At 43.3% G+C, this 19171-nt stretch overlaps 1 protein-coding gene across 1 annotated transcript in view; it reads right to left on the bottom strand.

Moving 5' to 3' along the window:
- Positions 1-19171, bottom strand: part of ADAMTS9 (ADAM metallopeptidase with thrombospondin type 1 motif 9) — an 86425-nt gene that overhangs the window by 17830 nt on the left and 49424 nt on the right. Inside the window, exons 29-30 of the mRNA XM_054387634.1 lie at positions 5651-5818; positions 156-329 (exon numbers count right to left, since the gene is read on the bottom strand). Of these exons, the coding sequence (XP_054243609.1) occupies positions 156-329; positions 5651-5818 (342 nt within the window). The remainder of the gene's footprint in view (positions 1-155; positions 330-5650; positions 5819-19171) is intronic.

Genomic DNA, 19171 nt, shown 5'->3' with positions numbered 1-19171 from the left:
TTGTTTTTTTGGAAAGCCCATGTTGCAATCCCCAAACCCCAGCCCTCCAGCAGTGATTCCTGGCCTCGCTGATCTGCAGCATCATCCTGTACCACACGCTTGAGAGCACAGGTGACGTGACCCTGGGGAAGGGCTGAGAGGGCGACCCTGCTTACCGCCTGCCATTCGCCGGCTGCCCAGTGGTGCGTGGGACACTCGGGGAGGTGGCAGTCCCGCTGCGGAGGGGGCCGGAGGGCCGGGTCACACTCTGCCTCCTCGGCTGCCTTCGGGGTGCCGCTGTGGCACTGCACGACGCGGTGCTGGACACCCTGGCCGCAGGACACGGAGCACTGGAGAAAAGGACAAAAGGTGAGTGGCAGTCCCCATCGCTCCGTCACGGTAATATCTCAGGGTTCACCCTGTGCTCAGGGCTCCACACCCCTGATAGCAACGCTCATAATGCAAGCACTTAAAGCTCCTGATTGCATGAGGGGAATTTTTTTGCATAGGCAGAGCAGACAGGCTGAAATCCCTGCTCCGCTGAAGCCAGTGGGAATTTTGCTGTTGGCTTCAGTGGGATCAGGATTTCCCAGCCAGGATTTTTCTTGCAAAAACCTCTGGATATAGCAGCACTGCTACCCCAGCACAGCAAACCAGAGGTGGTGAGGCTCTGAGTATTACTTCTCAGGCCGGTGGCTCAAAAAAGTAATAGTTCAAAATACATCAAATTCCACAGGTGTCACTGGAGTGGACTTTAATGGAAAACAAGCCCAAACTAGACAGAAGAAAGTCTGCAGCACCAGAGAGGTAAAGGTATGACATATAGTTGGGATTTCTTGCAGCATGCATCTAACCATGCACATGCATACAAACCAGGGCATGCTCTTAGTTTGTGAAAAGAAATTTTTACAATAACTGAATTTTCTTCATTACACTGTGGGCACATTTCTCCCCATTCTTAGGCACAGCAAGAAAAGCCTGAATTTCTCTTCTTCTCAGACATCTTCAAATTATTATCTACACTACAAGGCTTTCAACAGCTTGTTTTTTTTTTTTTTTCTTTCACACGGTATTACTTAGTGTTGTGACTGCACACTAAAGTGTTTTAGCAGCACTTAATGTCCCTCTGGTATGGATCCTTCCTGGCTGGATCTTAAAAGATACCATGTAAAGAGATGTAGAATAAAGAGAATTTGCATTTCTAGAAGAAAGCATCTGAAAATCAAAGGCATGCTTTTAAAACACAGATATTGCAATTAGCTGTTTGCTGAATTAAGAATATAAGCAACCTTATTAATACTTCAGGAACTAAGAAAACAAGTTTACAGCCTGTTATTACAATACCCATAAAACCAAGCCTTCTTGAGGCAGGGAATTAAGTAGAGCCTATTGTCTCTTCTGCAGAGAATCCCTCTGTAAAGCTCCGTTTGCTTTACTATCTGAAATGCCCCATAAAGGACCAAAGAAAAGCTGACTGTAAATATTCGCCTGGCTCCAAATATTTGTAAGAGCTGGGGGGATGGAGAGGGTGGTAGTTTATTTGTGTAACTTTTTAAAGCAGCAGTGACATTTCTGTCACTGGTGATGCAAATGCTTCCCATATGCTGCGCTGCCTTCCTGTGACTAACGGTGCTGTTTGTCCTATGCGTTCCATAGGGGACAGTTAAACTGAATAATGGCCACAAACTTGGAGAAACACATACAGCAGGAAGTGTACCATGCTCTAAACTGCCTTTTGGGTTGTATTTATTATCCCTCTAAAAAGCACATGCCTGGGTATGTTATGATAAGGGAGAGCAAGGCACGCTGAGGCTCATCTCAAAAAGCTGTGCAGGGTGTGACACACATGGGCAGAGTGGGTTTGGGGAGAGGGAGGCTAAGCTGTGGCTGTGCAGGGCAAAACAGGGCACTACACAAAGCTGTAGACTCATTTTGGTGTGTGCCTGAGGTGAAAATTTGTCCCCATGTAAGCCCACAAGGATAAATGCTGCACCCTGGCTGAACTGGTGGGAGGACTCATAGTGGGGGAGTGAGAAACCCTAGGACCCCAGGTCAGGTTGCTATGTCCTGGACCATTGCTTGGAAGAGATCAGAAACCCACTGTGAGAGAGCAAGCAAAGAGCTTTTCCTTGGGCTAATTGCAATAGTGCAGACAGGAGAGGCTTTGCTTAGCTGCACAGGCTTCCTAAGTGTACTTGCTGGCCAGACACCCAGGGCAGCCATGGTGCCATCCAAACACAGCATGGGAGAAGGGAAGAGGAAGAAGGAAATATTAATGTGGCCCTGGTACTAGAAGATGAAGATGCAGGTGAGCCCAGTCCGGGGGCCAGAGGAGGGCTGTGGTGGGACTGACCCAGCCACATCAGGGTATTGATGCTGCTGGAGAACAGGGCCCAGCCAAGGAGGAGCAACTGTGCACCAGGCTTGGGCAAAAGTTGGTGAGCTGGGGCAATGGGAGTGTTCCCATCAGATCCAGGCATCTCCCTCTGTGGGGTGCTTCCCTCTGCTGCCTGTGGTGCAGTTAGCTCTGGCTAGGTTTATGACTAGCTTCAAAATAACACAGTTACACTCCATTACAGAAGCAATAAAAGGTGGGGGTTTACACCATTTTCATCCTGTCTATTTTAATCCATAAAGCTGGTCAGCCAAACTGTGTCTGCCTTGGGGAAATGCAGCTAGCTGACACTGCCAGAAGATATCCAGTTTGGGAGCTAACTTGTACTGTACTTGTATATTCCCCTATGGAATGTCACAAGCCAGGCAGCATGTTTGTCTTTTCTACAGAGGCTACACCTTTTGCCAGGTGTGCTCCTTCCTCCACTGAGGAAGTCAATCACCAAACTACCAGTGCCATCTCAGCTATGGAGAAGCTCTACCTGGTGCTGGCCTGTATTTTTAGACAAGGTTGAGTTTCAGCCTATAGCTGAAATATGTAAATACAAGTCAGCAGAATAAATATTGGTATTTTTGCTAAGTGAAAAGTAAATAGTCGTAATTGAGACCACTTAGGAGATGCAAACACATTAAATCTGACATTTTAGTGCAGGCACAGGCACATTTCAAACTTGGAGAAAGCCTTTTTTTTTCTTTCTTTCTGATTATCACAGCTATATTTAAAAAGCTTTGCTGCAGGAAAGTGGATTCACAGAATCACAGAATCAACAAGGTTGGAAAAGACCTCAAGGATCATCAAAGTCCAACCTGTCACCCAAGACCTCATGACTCCTAAACCATGGCACCAAGTGCCACGTCCAATCCCCTCTTGAACACCTCCAGGGATGGTGACTCCACCACCTCCCTGGGCAGCACATTCCAACGTCTAAGATTCGTAGCAATCCAGAAAAGAATTACCGAGCCTGTGAATACAAAACATCCAGAGAGAAATAACCTGGGAGTGGAGCACCAGCTTAACCAGCTGGGATTCATGTTTAACCATTCCTGTATTGTTCAATCTTGATTTTTCAACCGTTCTTTTTCCCAAAAGGAAAAGAAAAAAAAAAAAAATCCCAAACAGGTCCTGTGCATGCATGACTACAAGGAGGATACACTTTGATGAGAAGACCTTGCTTTATTTCTCTGGCAGATTTGCTGGTTTACCCAGGACAAAAGGCAGCCAGCTCACAACAGCTCGGCTTTGGGATTATCTTTCGAAGGCAATTAGACCTTTAGAAAGCTTTTTTTTTTTTATAAGATCTAAGTGAAAAGCGACCATGGCTCCTATTTTCAGCAGTGGCATTGGTGATGGGGAAAGTGAGCCAGAGTTTCTGTGCTCATTTAGATCCTGGTCTACTGGGTATTCAGAGTGCCAAACCCCTGCCCATTTTACAGTCTTAGCGAGGAGCTCTGCACCTAAACCCACCTCGGCTCTGAGACGTTCAATCTTTTGCAAAGCTGTGCAAGCCCCTGCACATCTCTCCCAGGGACAGCCCCAGACAGTGCTCCAAACATCTGACAGCCCAACTCTTCATCTGCTGGAAGCAAAGAAATGCTGCCAGCACGAGTGAGTGAGGATCAGGATGCAAAGAAGCGACGTTGTAGCATTTCATGTGTCTTTAAAAAGCCCAGTTTGATGTTACAGAATTAGTGTTTCTACCCTCCTCCCCCCTTTTTTTCTTTTTCCCCTAAGCAAGATGTCGGCTGGCTGAGCATATACAGGATGTGAAGAGCTACCCCTGGAAATGCTCTGCCTATTCTTAGCTGTATCATTAGCATACAAATATTCCTTAATTGCCTAGTCACAAGACAGTACCTCAGGCCATAAATCATTTCATCCTCCTATTAACTTGGGTTTCTTTCCCCACTTGCATAAAATTAACTCCCATCATGCAGTGGAATACTGGGAATTTTAAAAACACTTTTATCAATTAACATTAATGTATTTCAACACAATCAACAGACCATTACATTATTATATTTACAATTATTGGCTGTAAAAAATTGCCTTCAGTAGCAGTCACTTTAAATAAGGTGCATATTGGATACAAGAAGACTATCTAATGGCCTCATGTTTCTTTTCAGTCTAGCTTCCTCTATAAAATTGAGGTTTCAATCCTGCAGGTAATAAAAGCAATAATACTGACTTAATTTCCAATATGGGTGCAGTACTGAACATTTCACAGCATGCTCCCAGCCATACCTTGGGTAAAGCACCCAGTGACTGAACCTCCATGGTGAATGCACTTAGCCTCTGATACACATACAATGGCAAATACTCCTATCCTCTGAATTCAAAGGTAAGCATTAAAACAACCTGAACAAGTCTGTAAACAATGGTAGAACATCAGTGGGTTTATTATCTTTTTGAATTATTGACATTAGACAACAGTATCCTGTCATAGTCCTAATATTTGCATGTGTGCCTGTAAAGATGTCAATGGTTTATCTTTCAAGGAACTTGCAAACAGTGAGAATTGGTGGTTTGTACCTTTATTTGGGAGCCAGGTTCTAAGAGAACATGATGTTTTACCAGCTAATAGTTCATTTAGTCTGGGATTTTCTATAATTCTGCTGATTAGCACACTAATGAGGTAGAGCAAAGAAGATAAAAAATGTGATGCAGGGGATTGAAGGTGATGGCAAAGGCATTATTTTCAGAACAAGGATTCAAGGTATGCTTTCAGCAAACAAGATGCTTAGTAACTCCAAGCACTTTCACATTTCCAGCAGCCTATGTATCAGTGTCTGACTTTTTAATGAAGCCAAATCAAGTGATGAGCTTGTTAAGAAACAAAAGGCAGTGACAATAATTTCTAATGAACAGCTCTGATTTTTCTTTAGGCTTTCCCAGGAAGCTGATAATAAAATTAATTCCATATTTCTCAAAACTAAGGGAGATTTTGCTTGGGATGTGGCATAGTTAAATAATAACAATATTGAAAACATGAATAAACAGTAGATCCTCTTTAATATTCTACACTAATGCCTCTTCTAACAAGGAATTTGCTTTCAGATAGGCACTAAAAGCAAGTTGCCATGTTTTCAGCTGATACAAATCAGTGCTGCTGCACTGCTCTCCATGAAGCTACACTGTTTCACACCACTTGAGGATCTGTCCCAAAACTGTTACTCTTGAAAAATTCAAGAGCACAGATGTGGTGGGAAAACCAGCTTCTACCCGATTTAATGGTGGAAGAATATTAAAGGGAGCAAAAGGGTATATAACACATCTCACCTGTCCCCAATCTCCTGCTTTCCACTTCGGACATCTGCCCCCTCTGCATTTCTTTTGCATGTTGGGCTTAGCAAGGTGCTTGCAATAATCTTCTTCTACATGCCTCCCTTCCTTTGACAAACAGTATACATTGCGGTGCTTTTGGCCCCTTCCACAGGAGACAGAACACTGTAAATGTAAAGTAACAACAGATCAGCTTTCACCAAGGGCCATATACACACTTACACAGGGGCCATGGCTACCCAGGGCATCTTCTTTTAACTGGACAAAAAAGCACAGCCCCAGGTCCTCAGAAACCTACACAAAACTTGAGGGGGATATGGAAGGGCAGAATTCAACCACTGGAAATGCTCCCACTTGCACTTAATGTTGCATGATGTTCTTGGTTAATGCCCCCAAAATGCCAACATCGAGTTAGAGAAAGCAGCTGACATTCAGCAGGGATAACAGGCTGGATTCCTGGCATTGCTCCAGAGGTTTCTAAGGAGCAGAGTCATCTTACAGGGATCAAGGCAGGAGCCCTCAGTATCTACTCAGAGGAACTTGAAAGAAACCATTTCCATTTACCTTGGTACAAAGGGAGGTCAAATGTTGGTAAATCAGGAGAATAAATTGTGATATACACCTTCACAGAGGGAAATGACTGCACAAAGGACAAGGCAGAAGAGAAAAATGCAGACTTTCCACGTCCTCGGTGTTAAAGCTCATGTTTGTTTTACTAGTGCAGACTGCTTTACTATTTTTACCAAAAAGATTGAATCCAAGACATGCTCATCCTTAAGACTTATGCATTTTGAAAACAACTCAGAAGGTGGCAAGAAGGCAGAGCCTGAAGAATCAAAGCAAAAAGCAAGTCAGCAGGTATGTTAGCTGTAAGCTTTGTAGTGAGGCAACTAATTTCAACCTCCCTCTGCAGGTTCACTGAACTTTTTCAAATGTGACCACTTCTGGCATGCAAACCCCAACCAACTTCACTTTGATTTCAGATTAGTCTCCTCCAAAAGATTTAGGAATCAAAGGGGTCTGGAATCAGGACAAGAATTTAATATGACAGTTTCATGTAGAACAAGCCTCTTACTCAGCATGATGCACCTAGAGACTCAGCTTCAATTTCTTCATTACGTGTTATGCAAGTCATTACATGCTATATCACAAGCATCCTGGTTTAATCCTTAAGCACAAACACAGTAGTCCAGCCATCTCTAAATATAAAATGTTCTGATTTCTTTTCAGAATGCAGCAGAGATGAAGCTTCTTTCTTTGCTTTGGAACCACTCCACCAGAATATTTCACAAGAACTAAGAGCCCAAGGTCTTCCTAGTCAATGAGTAAATTTGAACCCCCAAAACCTACAAGTAGCAGCTCTGGAAGAGCCAGAAGAACTGAAATTGTTACCTATATTGTGATTATTTTAAATTACAGCACTATTTCCAACTCATTCATCCCCTATTGTGTTAACAGGTACACAAAGAACTAGTGAGAGAACAGTAGATTGCTCCAAAATGGAAAAGTTCACACCACCAAGGAGGCAAATGGATGTAACTCATAGGATCAGACTTACTGCTGAAAAGCTTGCATAAGTGATGTTTTGAAAAAGGCTGTTTTCCTGCTGCAAGATCCTTACAGGATGGCAAATGGTAGCTGTTTTCCTTCACAATCAGTAGAGTTTAAGGGTCATTAATGATGCTTCTCTGCCCTTCTATACTCCCCTCAAGCTTTCTGTAGGCTTCTGGGGGCCTGGGGATGCAAAGGTAAGGAAACCAGACCAGCCTGCAGTAGGACTGACTGCTGCTGAGTTGTCAGCCAAGCTCTAATTTCAAGATAGGCCAAAAAACCCAGCAATATCATTCAAGCTTTCATTGAGAAACAGAGAAAATGCTGTCCCTTCTTCAAAAATATGACTTTCATGAGTTACCCAGATTCATCAACTCCACATTTTTCTTTAGTATTAACAGAAGAAAGACTGAGTTAATGTTATCCTACTTCTATAAGCCTTCAAATTTCATCAGAAGTTCTATTTTTCATTCTCTCTCTGTCCCTCCTCAGGCAACAAATGTAAACAGCAAGAAGGAAGTCTCAAATCCTACCAAACCCAGCTGTAAACTTCTAATACTTTCTGTCTCTGGACTAAATACCAACACTGATACTTCAGCAAACATCCAAGTGCTTCTCAGTAAGCAGTCTCCATGCAAATTGATGCTACTTTGCTGAGACAGAAAAAGCTAAAGAGTTAATTCACAGACTTGCCTCACATCTGGAGACAGAGCAGCCTTGCCCATCTTTTCTCTGATTTAAAGATCCATTGGAGCCACTACTTATTCTAAAGGAAGAATACTTGCATTGTGCAACTATGCAAGCATGTTTCTGGGGACCTGAAGTTGGTTGATAAAAATTGGACCTCACAAATAATATGGAGCTAGTAATTTACAAAATTTTTATCCTCCTTCTACAAACTGCTTAACTTTGGCACGGAGTCTGATCCTGATGTTTATCTTGCTGTCCCATGATCAAACAAAAGACTGCATGCCTACCTTGCTGCACTCAGAGGTTAAGGCAAAATTTGCTTAATTTTGTTAATACTTAAACGTAATTCCCAAGATAATGGAACTAATCATTTCTCTGTCTGTCTTTAATATAAATCAAAGTTAGGCAGCTGTGCATTTTTAGATCTGAATCTTCTGTTCGCTTTCATGCTTGTGTGAGTTATGATCTCATTTGCACTGACAGAAAAAAAGAGGTTGAATTATCTAATGTAACCAAGTACCAGAGACTGAAAAATCCTTTGCAAAGAGTCTACTTCGTAACTGCCTTCTAATTCACCTCAGGTATTTCCAACTTTTATTTAACATGTAGATTTTAAGCATATGTGACCCACACAGAGAGAAGAATTCAATAGTGGGCTTCACTTCAACGTGATGGATGTTAGGAACAGGTTCTTTAACATGAGGGTAGCAGAACACTGCTGGGGAGGTGGCTGGGGCCCCAACCCTGGAGATGTTCAAAGTGAGGCTCAGACAGGACTCTGGGCAACCTGATGTAGTTGAGGAGTCCCTGCTTACTTGCAGAAGGGGTTGGACTAGATGACCTTTGGCGATCCCTTCCAACCCAGACCATTCTATGATTCTATGATGTGACTTAGGGAAGCAATACACCTAGTTACTGCCATCAGCCTCATTATTTATTTATTTTGGATGCTGGAGAAACTTTGCATTTCATTACCAGGACTCTTCATCACTGCAAACGCTGTCACCTGCTTACAGCATCTATCAATAATAGTGCCACAGTGAGGTAAGCTTTGACCTCACCTTCTTTAAATATTTGAAGAGCACAGATAAAACTACTCCTTTCGTATTATTCTTTTGTTTTCCTTCTTCCTGTCCTACACCCTTTGTTGAATTTAAGTCCAGGTACTGAAGATGAACAGCTGGCTCTCTGTGGAACAGCAACCTCATCCAAGGCTCTTTGCAGTCACAGAAAGACTTTTACAGGTTTCAGTTACCCTCTGGATCCAGCCCTGAAGGTGTAGCCAAGGTACTGTACTGACCTTTTTCACTAACCAGGTTTCTAGAGTGAAGGATCACTGCACTTGGGCATGCCCATGGTCAACCTGCCTCCTCCTCCACTCAAATGTGGGAAAAAAATTGCTCTGAAATGTGGCTTCCAGCCTGTGACTGAAGCACAGCAGCAAACAGCACCCCTGGGCAAAACTGTGAGGATAGCTAGGCATGGAGGATGGTGTGAAAACAACACACTGTGTTGTTTCTTTAAAAAAAAAAACAACAAAACAAAACTGAGATGATTGCAGCACATAATAAAAAATACTGTTTTGAAAAATCAGCCAGAGCCATTACACTAAAGACTCTAGTAGACCTTCCTCTTGTTAGCATCTTTATTATCTCCTAAAACCACCACAGTCACACCTGGTGCTTTACATGGAGAATAAGAACAAAAGGACCTTCCTAAGAGCATTAGCATCAAAGCATTTGAGCAGAGATTTAAGAGGTTTATGTCTATTGCATGATTAGTTTTGTTAGCATGCCGAGAACCAGGGATTGGCATACTGAGGATTTTTTTTTTGTTTCAAATAAATATACTGCCTAGTTTAAATAATTGCAAGAAAAGAGTTTAAATAAATATGACAAAATATTTTCATATCAACTGTTTCCAGAAAGGTCAGAACATGATGCTAAATCTCTCCTGCAATGCATTGCTCTGCTCCAACACTGTGGCAAGCCTGTGTTTTTGTTTCCACATGAACTTTGTTTTCTGTTTCAGAGTTCAGGAATGATGAAGATCATTCTGTTTCACCAAGCACATGCAAGTTGCTTTAAACTAACCCTTGCTGCAGCTCCTACACCAATGTTTTGGAAGATGAGGGTACATCTTGTTCACTAAGATATCTTTAAAATAGAAAGGCTACTACTTGATTCACCAGGCTGATCACAGGAAAAAAAAAAAACAAACCAAACCAAAATGCAGAATATATACTCTAAAAGCTTTTTAAAATTCAGACTATATAGCCTAAAAGCTTGCTAAAATTCAGCATATACACCCTAAAAGCTTTTTAAGATTTTGGAAAATTTTTGGCTGTCTGGGCCCAGGTTCCTACCCTCCTCTGGGAGAACATAACCTGCTTTTCCTCGCTGGGAGCTCATGCTGCAGCTGTGTCCCTGCCAGGCTGAAGTTTGAGAGTGAGGTGCATCTGGCCCTGAAAGGACTCCACAACCCTGGGAGGAAATGAGCACATCTTGGTGAAAAGAAAGAGGTGGCACAGAGCAGTCAAGAAGAAATGGAGTGGCTCCAGTTACTAATTTTGTGCATTGAAGTGGCAGTTCACAATGGGGCAGAAAAGCAAACCATCAGCAAGAACCTGGGGACATTCCACCCCAAAAGTGCAAGTTTCAGAAAATGCTGTCAGACCACTTTTCCAGGCCTTCCATGCATCAGCCAACGATTTGGGAGGTATTTGAGATAATGAATCTAAGATGCAGTGATTGCCAAATGAATTCCCTAAGATAGGTATGCTCTGATAGCTCACCAAGGGCAGGGCTGGGGGCTGGGAAGAATTAATGTAAAAATGGCCTTATCAGATTCTGCCAGGAGCAACTTTTTGGAGGAAATTAAAATCAATCCTTGTAGGTTTAGATTTCCACACATGAAGGGTTATATGTAAAGTAAGCGTTCATTAGCCCTCATCCATCCTTTCCAACGATCTCAGCTGAAACACACAGAAAACAACAGAGCCCTACAATGCTTTACATCCCCTCCTGTGAGGGGCTGTGCTGGATGTCAGAAAGCTGCTCTAACCATGAGCAGAGCCTAAACATGCACCCTCATAGTTACATTTCAGTTACACTGAACCTACATCAGGTCTGACTATTACTTCAACCGTTGCTATCAGGTGCTGAAATCACAGCCATGTGACTTCTGTACCTCTGAAGCCTCTCAAGCACACAGGATGTCAGCAGACAGTACCAAGGAAAGCCTGGACCATTCCTTGTGCAGCTGAACCTTTACTAGAAGCCTTAAAATGCCTGAGCCTTTGTATGTTATCTGGCAACAGAGGCTCTGTGGCACCCCAACTAACTTAATTAGCTTCCCAACAGCAAAGTATTTTAGCAGGTACCTTCCCTGGCTTCAGTGAGACAAGCAACAGGCTTAAAACAGGGGTGCTGCTCCACGCTTATGGTTTCTCCAATGGCTACAGCATTTTAGAAGATATTTAGGAAGTATTTGTGGCTGCTTTGAAACCCTCTTCCTTCCGCTGATCTATTTTAGTTTGGTCTCAGGCCTGGCTGCATTGGCATGGTGAGAAGTCCATGCCCATGGGGCAGGAACATGCTGTGCTGGACAGTTTCCTGCAAAGCTGCAAGAAGGAGTCCATACCCTAACACACACCTGCCAAAGAGCATGTGGTCATGGTGATTTTAGCTGGGACAAGGCCAGAAAATATATCTAATTTTTGTATATTTACAAGGTAAGAGTGGTCTCTACATTCAAGTTAGGGCAACTAGATGAGAGACCCAAGCAAAACAGACCAGTGCACTCCACCGCAGCTGGAAAGAGCCTTCAGAATCATAGAATCGTTTTGATTAGAAAAGACCTTTAAGATCATCAAGTTCAACCATAACTCTAATGTTGCCAAGTCACCACTAAACCATGTCCCTCAACAACACATCTACATGCCTTTTAAATTCCACCAGGGATGGTGACTCCACAGCTTTCTTGGGCATCCTGTTCAGGGCTTAACAACACTTTCAGTGAAGAAAATTTTCCTAATATCCAGCCCAAATCTCCCCTGCTGCAACTTAAGGCTATTTCATCTTGCCCTGTTGCCTGCTGCTTGGGAGAAGAGACCAACCCCCACCTTGCTCCAACCTCTTTGTTTTAAGGTCTGCTTTCCGCCTCCTTTTGTCCAGTCTCTGCTGTCTCCCCAGAAATGAGAGTATTGAAAAATGACATAACCATTAAGGATTCTGGACTATGTTGTACAAGTGTGTTTGTGAGCACTGTCCAGAACCCTTGTAGAAATGTCTCAAGGAGCCCTCCCAGAGCCAGAGGGCAGCGTCTAGTGTACAGAAGAGCAGGATTTGCCATAGTGTCCCCTTGCTCCTTGCCCCAGGCACAAAGGAGGGAAACATCCATGCTGGCTCATCCTGGCTCTGCAGCACACACAGGGTCGCAGTCCTTCAGCTGCTCTGTGCTCAGCTCTGCAGATGAGGCAGTTCCCCAACAGAGTATTTGCAGAAGGGAGAAATAAACTGATCTGCTAAACCTGCACCTTCCTGCTGCCAAACCAAGCTGCAGAGACTGGTGAGTGACCTCAGATGATGTCTTGTAAGAGATACAAAATAATGAAAAAGTTCTCCAAGGGTCCAACTTCATCTTTTGCTGCAGCAGGGGGAAAAGGCTGGTGTGTCTGGAGCCCATTCCTCCATCAGCACATATTACCCACAGGAAAGGATGCTCTTTGATTCCTGCAAGATTTAAGGCCCCGAGCACTGAAGTCAATACAATAATTTCCCCAAGCTGGGAAGCCTCACAAGATATATTGAAGAAAAACAGGTAACTGCAGCAGGAAAAGCCATGCATCTCCTGCTTTGTGATGTCAGTCTAGTAAGTAGCATCTCCTCTGCCTCTTTCACCCAGCCTGTTGTTACATTCTGTACAAAGACCTCCCCAGGTACAGAAATCAGCAGGACCATGAACAAACAGAGCTGCCTTAAAAGCTGTATCCCTGCTCCACCCTGAGCTATTCAACTTAAACCACAAACAAGCAAAGGCTCCCACACAGCCACGGCAGGTCTCTCCAGGGAGTGAAGCATTAGATGGCATTTCCTCAAATTAGGAGGAGATGTGTGAGCTACCCAAGGATGCTGATATAATAGAATGTGGAAGGCACTGATGAAGCCTATTTTCCATGCTGTGGCACTTTTAAGAGAGCAGCAATCGAAGCAGCAAGCAGCCTAGGCTGACACTTCATATTTTTAGTGAACAGTTGTAATACAAAGCTATTTAGAAGTCCCACTCGAGAACTGTCTCAGATGGAGTGAAACACAAAGTAAAAAGCTCCCTGAGGAATGCCAGTCCCCTTTCACAGGTGTGCATCACACCAGGGGGAGGCAGTGGGGAGTTCTAGCAGTGTGGGGCTGGTTCTTCCTCTCAGGTTTTGTAAAGAAAAAACTTGGCTCAATGCACTAGGGATCAAATACTGTCAGCCTGTGTATGGTCTTAGGCATCAGACAGATTTTCATCCGTGCTGCTGGCTCGCTCGCCTCCCCTGTGAGCTAGTAAAAATTAAAACATGAAGAGAGCATTCAGTGCCTTTGGAACAAGACTGGCCACATCATTTCTCCTTAATGACTGCACAAATCAGTCACTGGGAAAGTTAGAAACACAGTAAATGTCTTCGTACTTAGTGTCCCTCATCACCATACAGCCCTGTTTCTAAATGCTACAATCCCTAGGATCTGAGCAGCAGCAATTATTGCAGTTTGGGGTATACAGTGGGAGTCTGGAATATAGGCAAAAACTGATGCAGACTTTCCAATGCTCAGCTTGGGAATCTGCTTGGAAGTGCTGAACTTCACAGCTCATCCCTGAAAGCATGTTACTGCTTTAATGCATCTCCTGCAGCCTAACATTTATTTCAGTTTCTGCACTCCAAGCCAGGGCTTTGGGAGACAAATGTTCCCAGCAACTGCCATTTAACGTATTGCTTTATTTCTCCTCTCTCTGTGAGACTGTGCATGTCTTTTTATAGGAAATCTATAGACTTTATGAAGCCAGCAGCCATGGATGGGCAACCTGTGACACAAAGACTCTACTGAACAGTAGTCCCATCACTTGCTATTCAGGTTCAGGCCAGCTGTGCACAGCTCAGAAAATGGCCATCTACTTGAGGTGTAAGAGGGGAGGCACATCAAATGCAGCCAAACAGCCACTGTACTTCTCTGTTATTTTACAGTAAATTAGGACAGAAGCATGGGCTGGCCTATGCATGGCAAGAAACATCAATGAATAAGAATGAAGTTACCTGCTCTGAGTGTGAAGGTGCTCTGGGAAGGAACTTGGGAAAAGATGCATCATCTGGGAGCAGGGAGAAGGGAAGGGTTTCTAGATAAACGAAAGTAACCTTCCTGAGTCTAACCACTAGTCTAGCTCATGCCTGTGTCCTGGCAGTGGCAACAGGAAAGGCTATCAAAGGAGAGCAGATGAGACTGACCATTCTCTGCAGCTTGCTACCCTGGTATTTCCCTGGCATTTATTCAATGGATTAGGAACGATAGAGGGGACGCTGCTCCTCGATTCTTTTATCTCTCTATTAGACTAAAACCCACTAGATTTAACCACCAGGTCACATCATAATGGGTGAGTGTGGGTTGCAAGACCTGAGCATTAAATTGCAGTAAATCAGTCCTGAAAGAAGTCAGTTTAGCAAAGCACCAAAATGCAGGCTCAGTTCTAAGCACACAGTGCTGCAGGTAGTCCCTCACTGCAGCAGATGGACTTTGATGATTGTTTTCCTGCTCATGGAGCATCAACAGTAACAAACTGGAGACAGAAGAACCTATAGCAAAACAACACGTATATAGTTTTCCTCATTTTAGAAGAAATAGAAGAGGCAATGAAAGATGTCTGATGATGATAAGCAAACAACAAAAATGGAAAGAAAAATAAAAATTGGAGATTTTAGAATAGCAATAGAGGAATAAAGTTATGTTCCTCTACCAGCCAGCTGGGTACCACTGGTTTCACTCATCTGTAACTGGCTTGGAGCCACCAGCTGTGGCTCTGATCCTTGGCAGAGATGGTGGGCACTGAACTGAGGAAAGAGCTGCAGAAGCATCTATCACCACTGCCCCAGAGGAGCAACAGGCTAAAATTCTTCAAACAAAAACTCCAGCTGCATTTACCCTCTGGGGCAAGCTCTGAGAAGAGAATGAGGTAGCAAACATGTGGATGATAAGATGACTGGCAAGGCTGTGTCCTCCCCAGCTGTCATCCAGGGATGTTCACTTTTGGAAGCTGGTTGAAGCTGAGCATTGGCAGTGGGATGCTCTGGACGGGTGACACATAGCAGGGAGTACAGGGAAGGGCTGAAAGGGGTCTGGTTTGCTTTTTTTGAAACAAAAGCAAAGAGGTATGCACTCTCAGAGGCCTTTTTCTGACTGGGGAACCAAGCAGACAACTTCTTGCCTTTCATCAGCACACAAAGGCAGCAGTCCTTGGAGTCAGTCAGTCTGACTGACCCTAAAGGGGAGACAGCCAGGAACCCAAGAGGCACAGCAGCCTTGGTGGGCCAGTCTAAGCATACAGTAAACAGCTCTGAGATGGAGACAGCTTCAGGAAGATGGCTGGGGATATCTACAGGCTACCACATTCTCATTTTGGTCTGGATCAGCTTTATTAAATCTTTACTAAGGCAACTATTTCTACCTGGCTTTCTAAAGGCATGAAAGCCACTCAGCGCATTCCTCTGCCTGGGTTGTGGGTGCTGGGACCATGCGTGCAGCCGCCTTCTGCTGCTGCAGCAACGTTTGTCTTTCTTCCCCAGGCTCTTAGGGCAGGATTGTTTTTATTAGATTTCTGATAATACCTGGCACTACAGAGAAATACAGACTTGCTGTCGGAGTCTCAGAGCCTAAACCCTCATCATATGAATGAAAGACCAAAAAAAGCAACATGAATCACTGAGTGCCTGGAAAGTTCAGTGTGTCTATCACTTCATTTTCAAAGATGGCTTTGTTATTGCAAAACATGTGTAAAGAATCATATAGCAGCTATGTAATGCTGCTGTCACAGCAAATTCATTTGCTGCAGAAGAGAGGAGGAGAATAGCAGAGTTATATACACTTGCAACCAAATCTGCCCCTGGTTATCACTTCTGCCTTAGCAAGAGCTGACATCCTGACTGCTAAGAATGTTATCAGAACAATGACATGGAGAATATTGCTGTTGCACAGCCTGTTTACAGCTAGCTCCATGGGGAAGGCATTTTGTAAACAATGTGTTGGGACTGTGACAGAATTAAATACAAATAACCTGAACTTTCCACTGACACCAATTTTAAGATTAAAATTCCTGAGTGCCAGCTCCCTCACATGGCTGTTGACTGGGCAGTTCTCCCACTTCCCACTGAGCCCAGAGCCCCTTTGCCACTACTGACATCCTTGTGTGCAGCCAAAGAGCCCTGCAAAGCTGCCAATGCCACCAGCTTCTAGCTAAGGCCATTACAGCAATGTTGTCCTGACCCAAACCGACTTCACATCAACAATAACAAAACTTGGAGCTTAGTCGATTAATATTCTGTTTTATGCTAAGCTTCCAATTCTTCATTGTTAGACCAAAGACCCTCAAGGACTAAGACATTAGAATATCTGCACCAGCATTTCTTTCCCCCACAGAACTGGGAAGCACATCACCATTTCACAGGTGCTAAGAGCTATACAACCGTTGCTTTAGCAGCTAGAATCTCTGATACCCAAGAGTGTTAAGTATTTGACAAAGCAGATTGTTTTAAAAATTATAATGTTTTGCAGGGAAAAGAAACAAAACCAAAAAAACCACAACCAACCAACCAAAACACAAATCCCCAAACCCTGTCAACCCCATTTCCACAGGTCAAAATCAAATAATGACTGTCCCAGCACAGTGAAGCCTAAATGACTCAGCTGACTGAACCAGGACAAGGGTGCTGTAAGATATAATTGTTTTAGACTCACAAACAATGAGAAGCCCAGAACAAGTTAATTCAGCATTAGGCATAAATTGTATCAGTATACAGATGGGTATTAGGGTAAATGCAAAGCTTCATAGAGCTTCACAGCAAGGAACATATCTGCTCTGAAGGAAGTAGGTTCAGCTTCAGGTTTTAAGTGAAGCAATGGGTGATGCTCTCTGTGAACATCTCCCTCATTCTGGATAACATGGCAAGATTTCTTCTCCACATTCGAGAGCATGTATGGAGATCTGTGTTCATGTCATTAGGCATTCAAAAGAGAAAAAACACTCTCTGTATCCTGGTGGCAGTCTCTGCATGTTTTCTAAAACATTATTTTAATAAAAAGGTCAGGCCTATCACATGGTGTACAATTCTGCAGTGTTTATATACATGTTCTTAAATAAGCAAGGAAATAAAAGTGTCACCTCCTCTTAGTCCTCTTTGAACATACATTATAATGACAAGGCATCTCACCAGTCTCTGGTTATAAAATTATCATTTACATACAGAATCTGTTTATTTGTGTAATTATCTCCTTAAAACCTGGATTTTACCAGCTAGATCAAATCACTTGTTTACTGTTTAAAATCCCAATGAAATTTTGCCTGAGGACTGAGGCTGGACTCCTCCTCAGACTTTCTCTGTTTTAATTTGTATGTATTTTATAGTACTAATTTCACTGAAACTTGAGTGAAGCCAAGCCAAGCAGATGCTTGTAAGAAATTAGTTACCCAAACTTCATAATTCATACACTTTTAACTGTGTTTGTTTAATTATTGAGAATGACAGGTTCTGTTGGAGAACAAAGCAATGAAAAGCAAGTCAGAAGTAACCAAAACTAAGTATAGGATCTTGACTTAGCAAAAGACTCAGGAAATCATTATACAAATTCATTTATGATTACATTCTACTTGTCTTTAATTTTCACTGTTCAACATTAACATTAAACATTGTAAATGTATGCAATATTTATATAAAATTAAATAACAATATTGGAAAAATAAATACACTTTTACATAAATACATAAATCCACACCGCTGAAAAGTTTCAGCTAATACTATACTCTTGTTTCAAAAGTGACCAAAAAAAATATGGTAGTGACACTCCATCACAACAGATGAAGTAGGTACAGCCACAGGATGATGTTCACAACCAATGACAGAGCTAAAGCAAGTCCAGGTGATACCACACTAAAGAAAAAAAATGTGGATGTTACTACCTACAGTAGTAGCACGAGGTAGACATACATGTGGAGTATTTTGCAGGAGGGACAAGAAGCCCTGTTGATCCCATAGATACAGTTCAGTCTTCAAACAGCTCTGGGGTCCCCTACCTCCCTCAGAGCCAAAGGGCACCTTAGTAATAAGACTGAAAAATCAAGTCACTTTGTGGCAACAACCGGGTCTCAGCTCTGCAGCCCCTTTGCCTGTGGGAGGGCAGGGGGCTGCGAGCCCTGCAGGCAGCTGGGAGGAGATGCCACAGGTAGGACAGGATGCTCCTGCCCTCTGCCTGCTTGCCTGCTCCTAGGAGATCAAGCAAGAACAACCCACCAAGGTTAAAACAACGTAGTAGAGTCAAGGGAGCTTTTCCTGGGTGAAAAGTAAAATAACCCAAAACCAAGACAGAGGACTGCACTCTGCATTTCCAACATGGAGGAGCAGACACAGCCCTGGAGCCTGCTCCTGAACAAACGTGAAGAGGCTGAATGCTGAAGGACACAAAATGCGACACAACTCGGTCCGCACCTTTGCTTCTTGCAAATGGTCCAGCACAGGTGACAAAAGATGGCAGCAACTCCCAGCTGGTAATTCTGCGGGGAGGCCACCGCACGCATGGCTAGCTCTGCTTAGCTCATCTTTAGCACCAGCTATAACAGCGTACAAGTGACACGTTAGCACCTCAAATGAAATATTTCAGATCGCTGTCCCTTGTACTGGTGAAGCACCGTATAAACACCAGTTCAGCAGTTTCATGGATACTGCATAACTCACTGAGGTATGATCAAAATATTGAGGAGCGTTACTGCAAGCACCCACAGAAACAAGAGTGCAGTCACGTTTTAGCAAGACAACTTTGCAAACAGCAACAACTAAGGAAGTCCAATGCATGACAAACAGGACTCTGTTTTTCTTTTCCTATAAAGTGCTTTAGAGTCAGATTGATTTTCTTCTTTTTTTTTTTTTTTCTAAATCTTCAAATGTTTTTATAACAAAATACATAATAAAGGTCAACATTGTTGAAAGGCCACTCCAAAACAGGCAGGTTGGTTGTTTCCTGCACGCCAGAAGTGTCCAAG

This window comes from Indicator indicator, chromosome 15 (assembly GCF_027791375.1).
Source record: "Indicator indicator isolate 239-I01 chromosome 15, UM_Iind_1.1, whole genome shotgun sequence".
Classification (NCBI taxonomy): Eukaryota; Metazoa; Chordata; class Aves; order Piciformes; family Indicatoridae; genus Indicator; species Indicator indicator.
The sequence above is the reverse complement of the archived record's forward strand: the minus strand, read 5'-3'. Positions and strand labels throughout refer to the sequence as shown.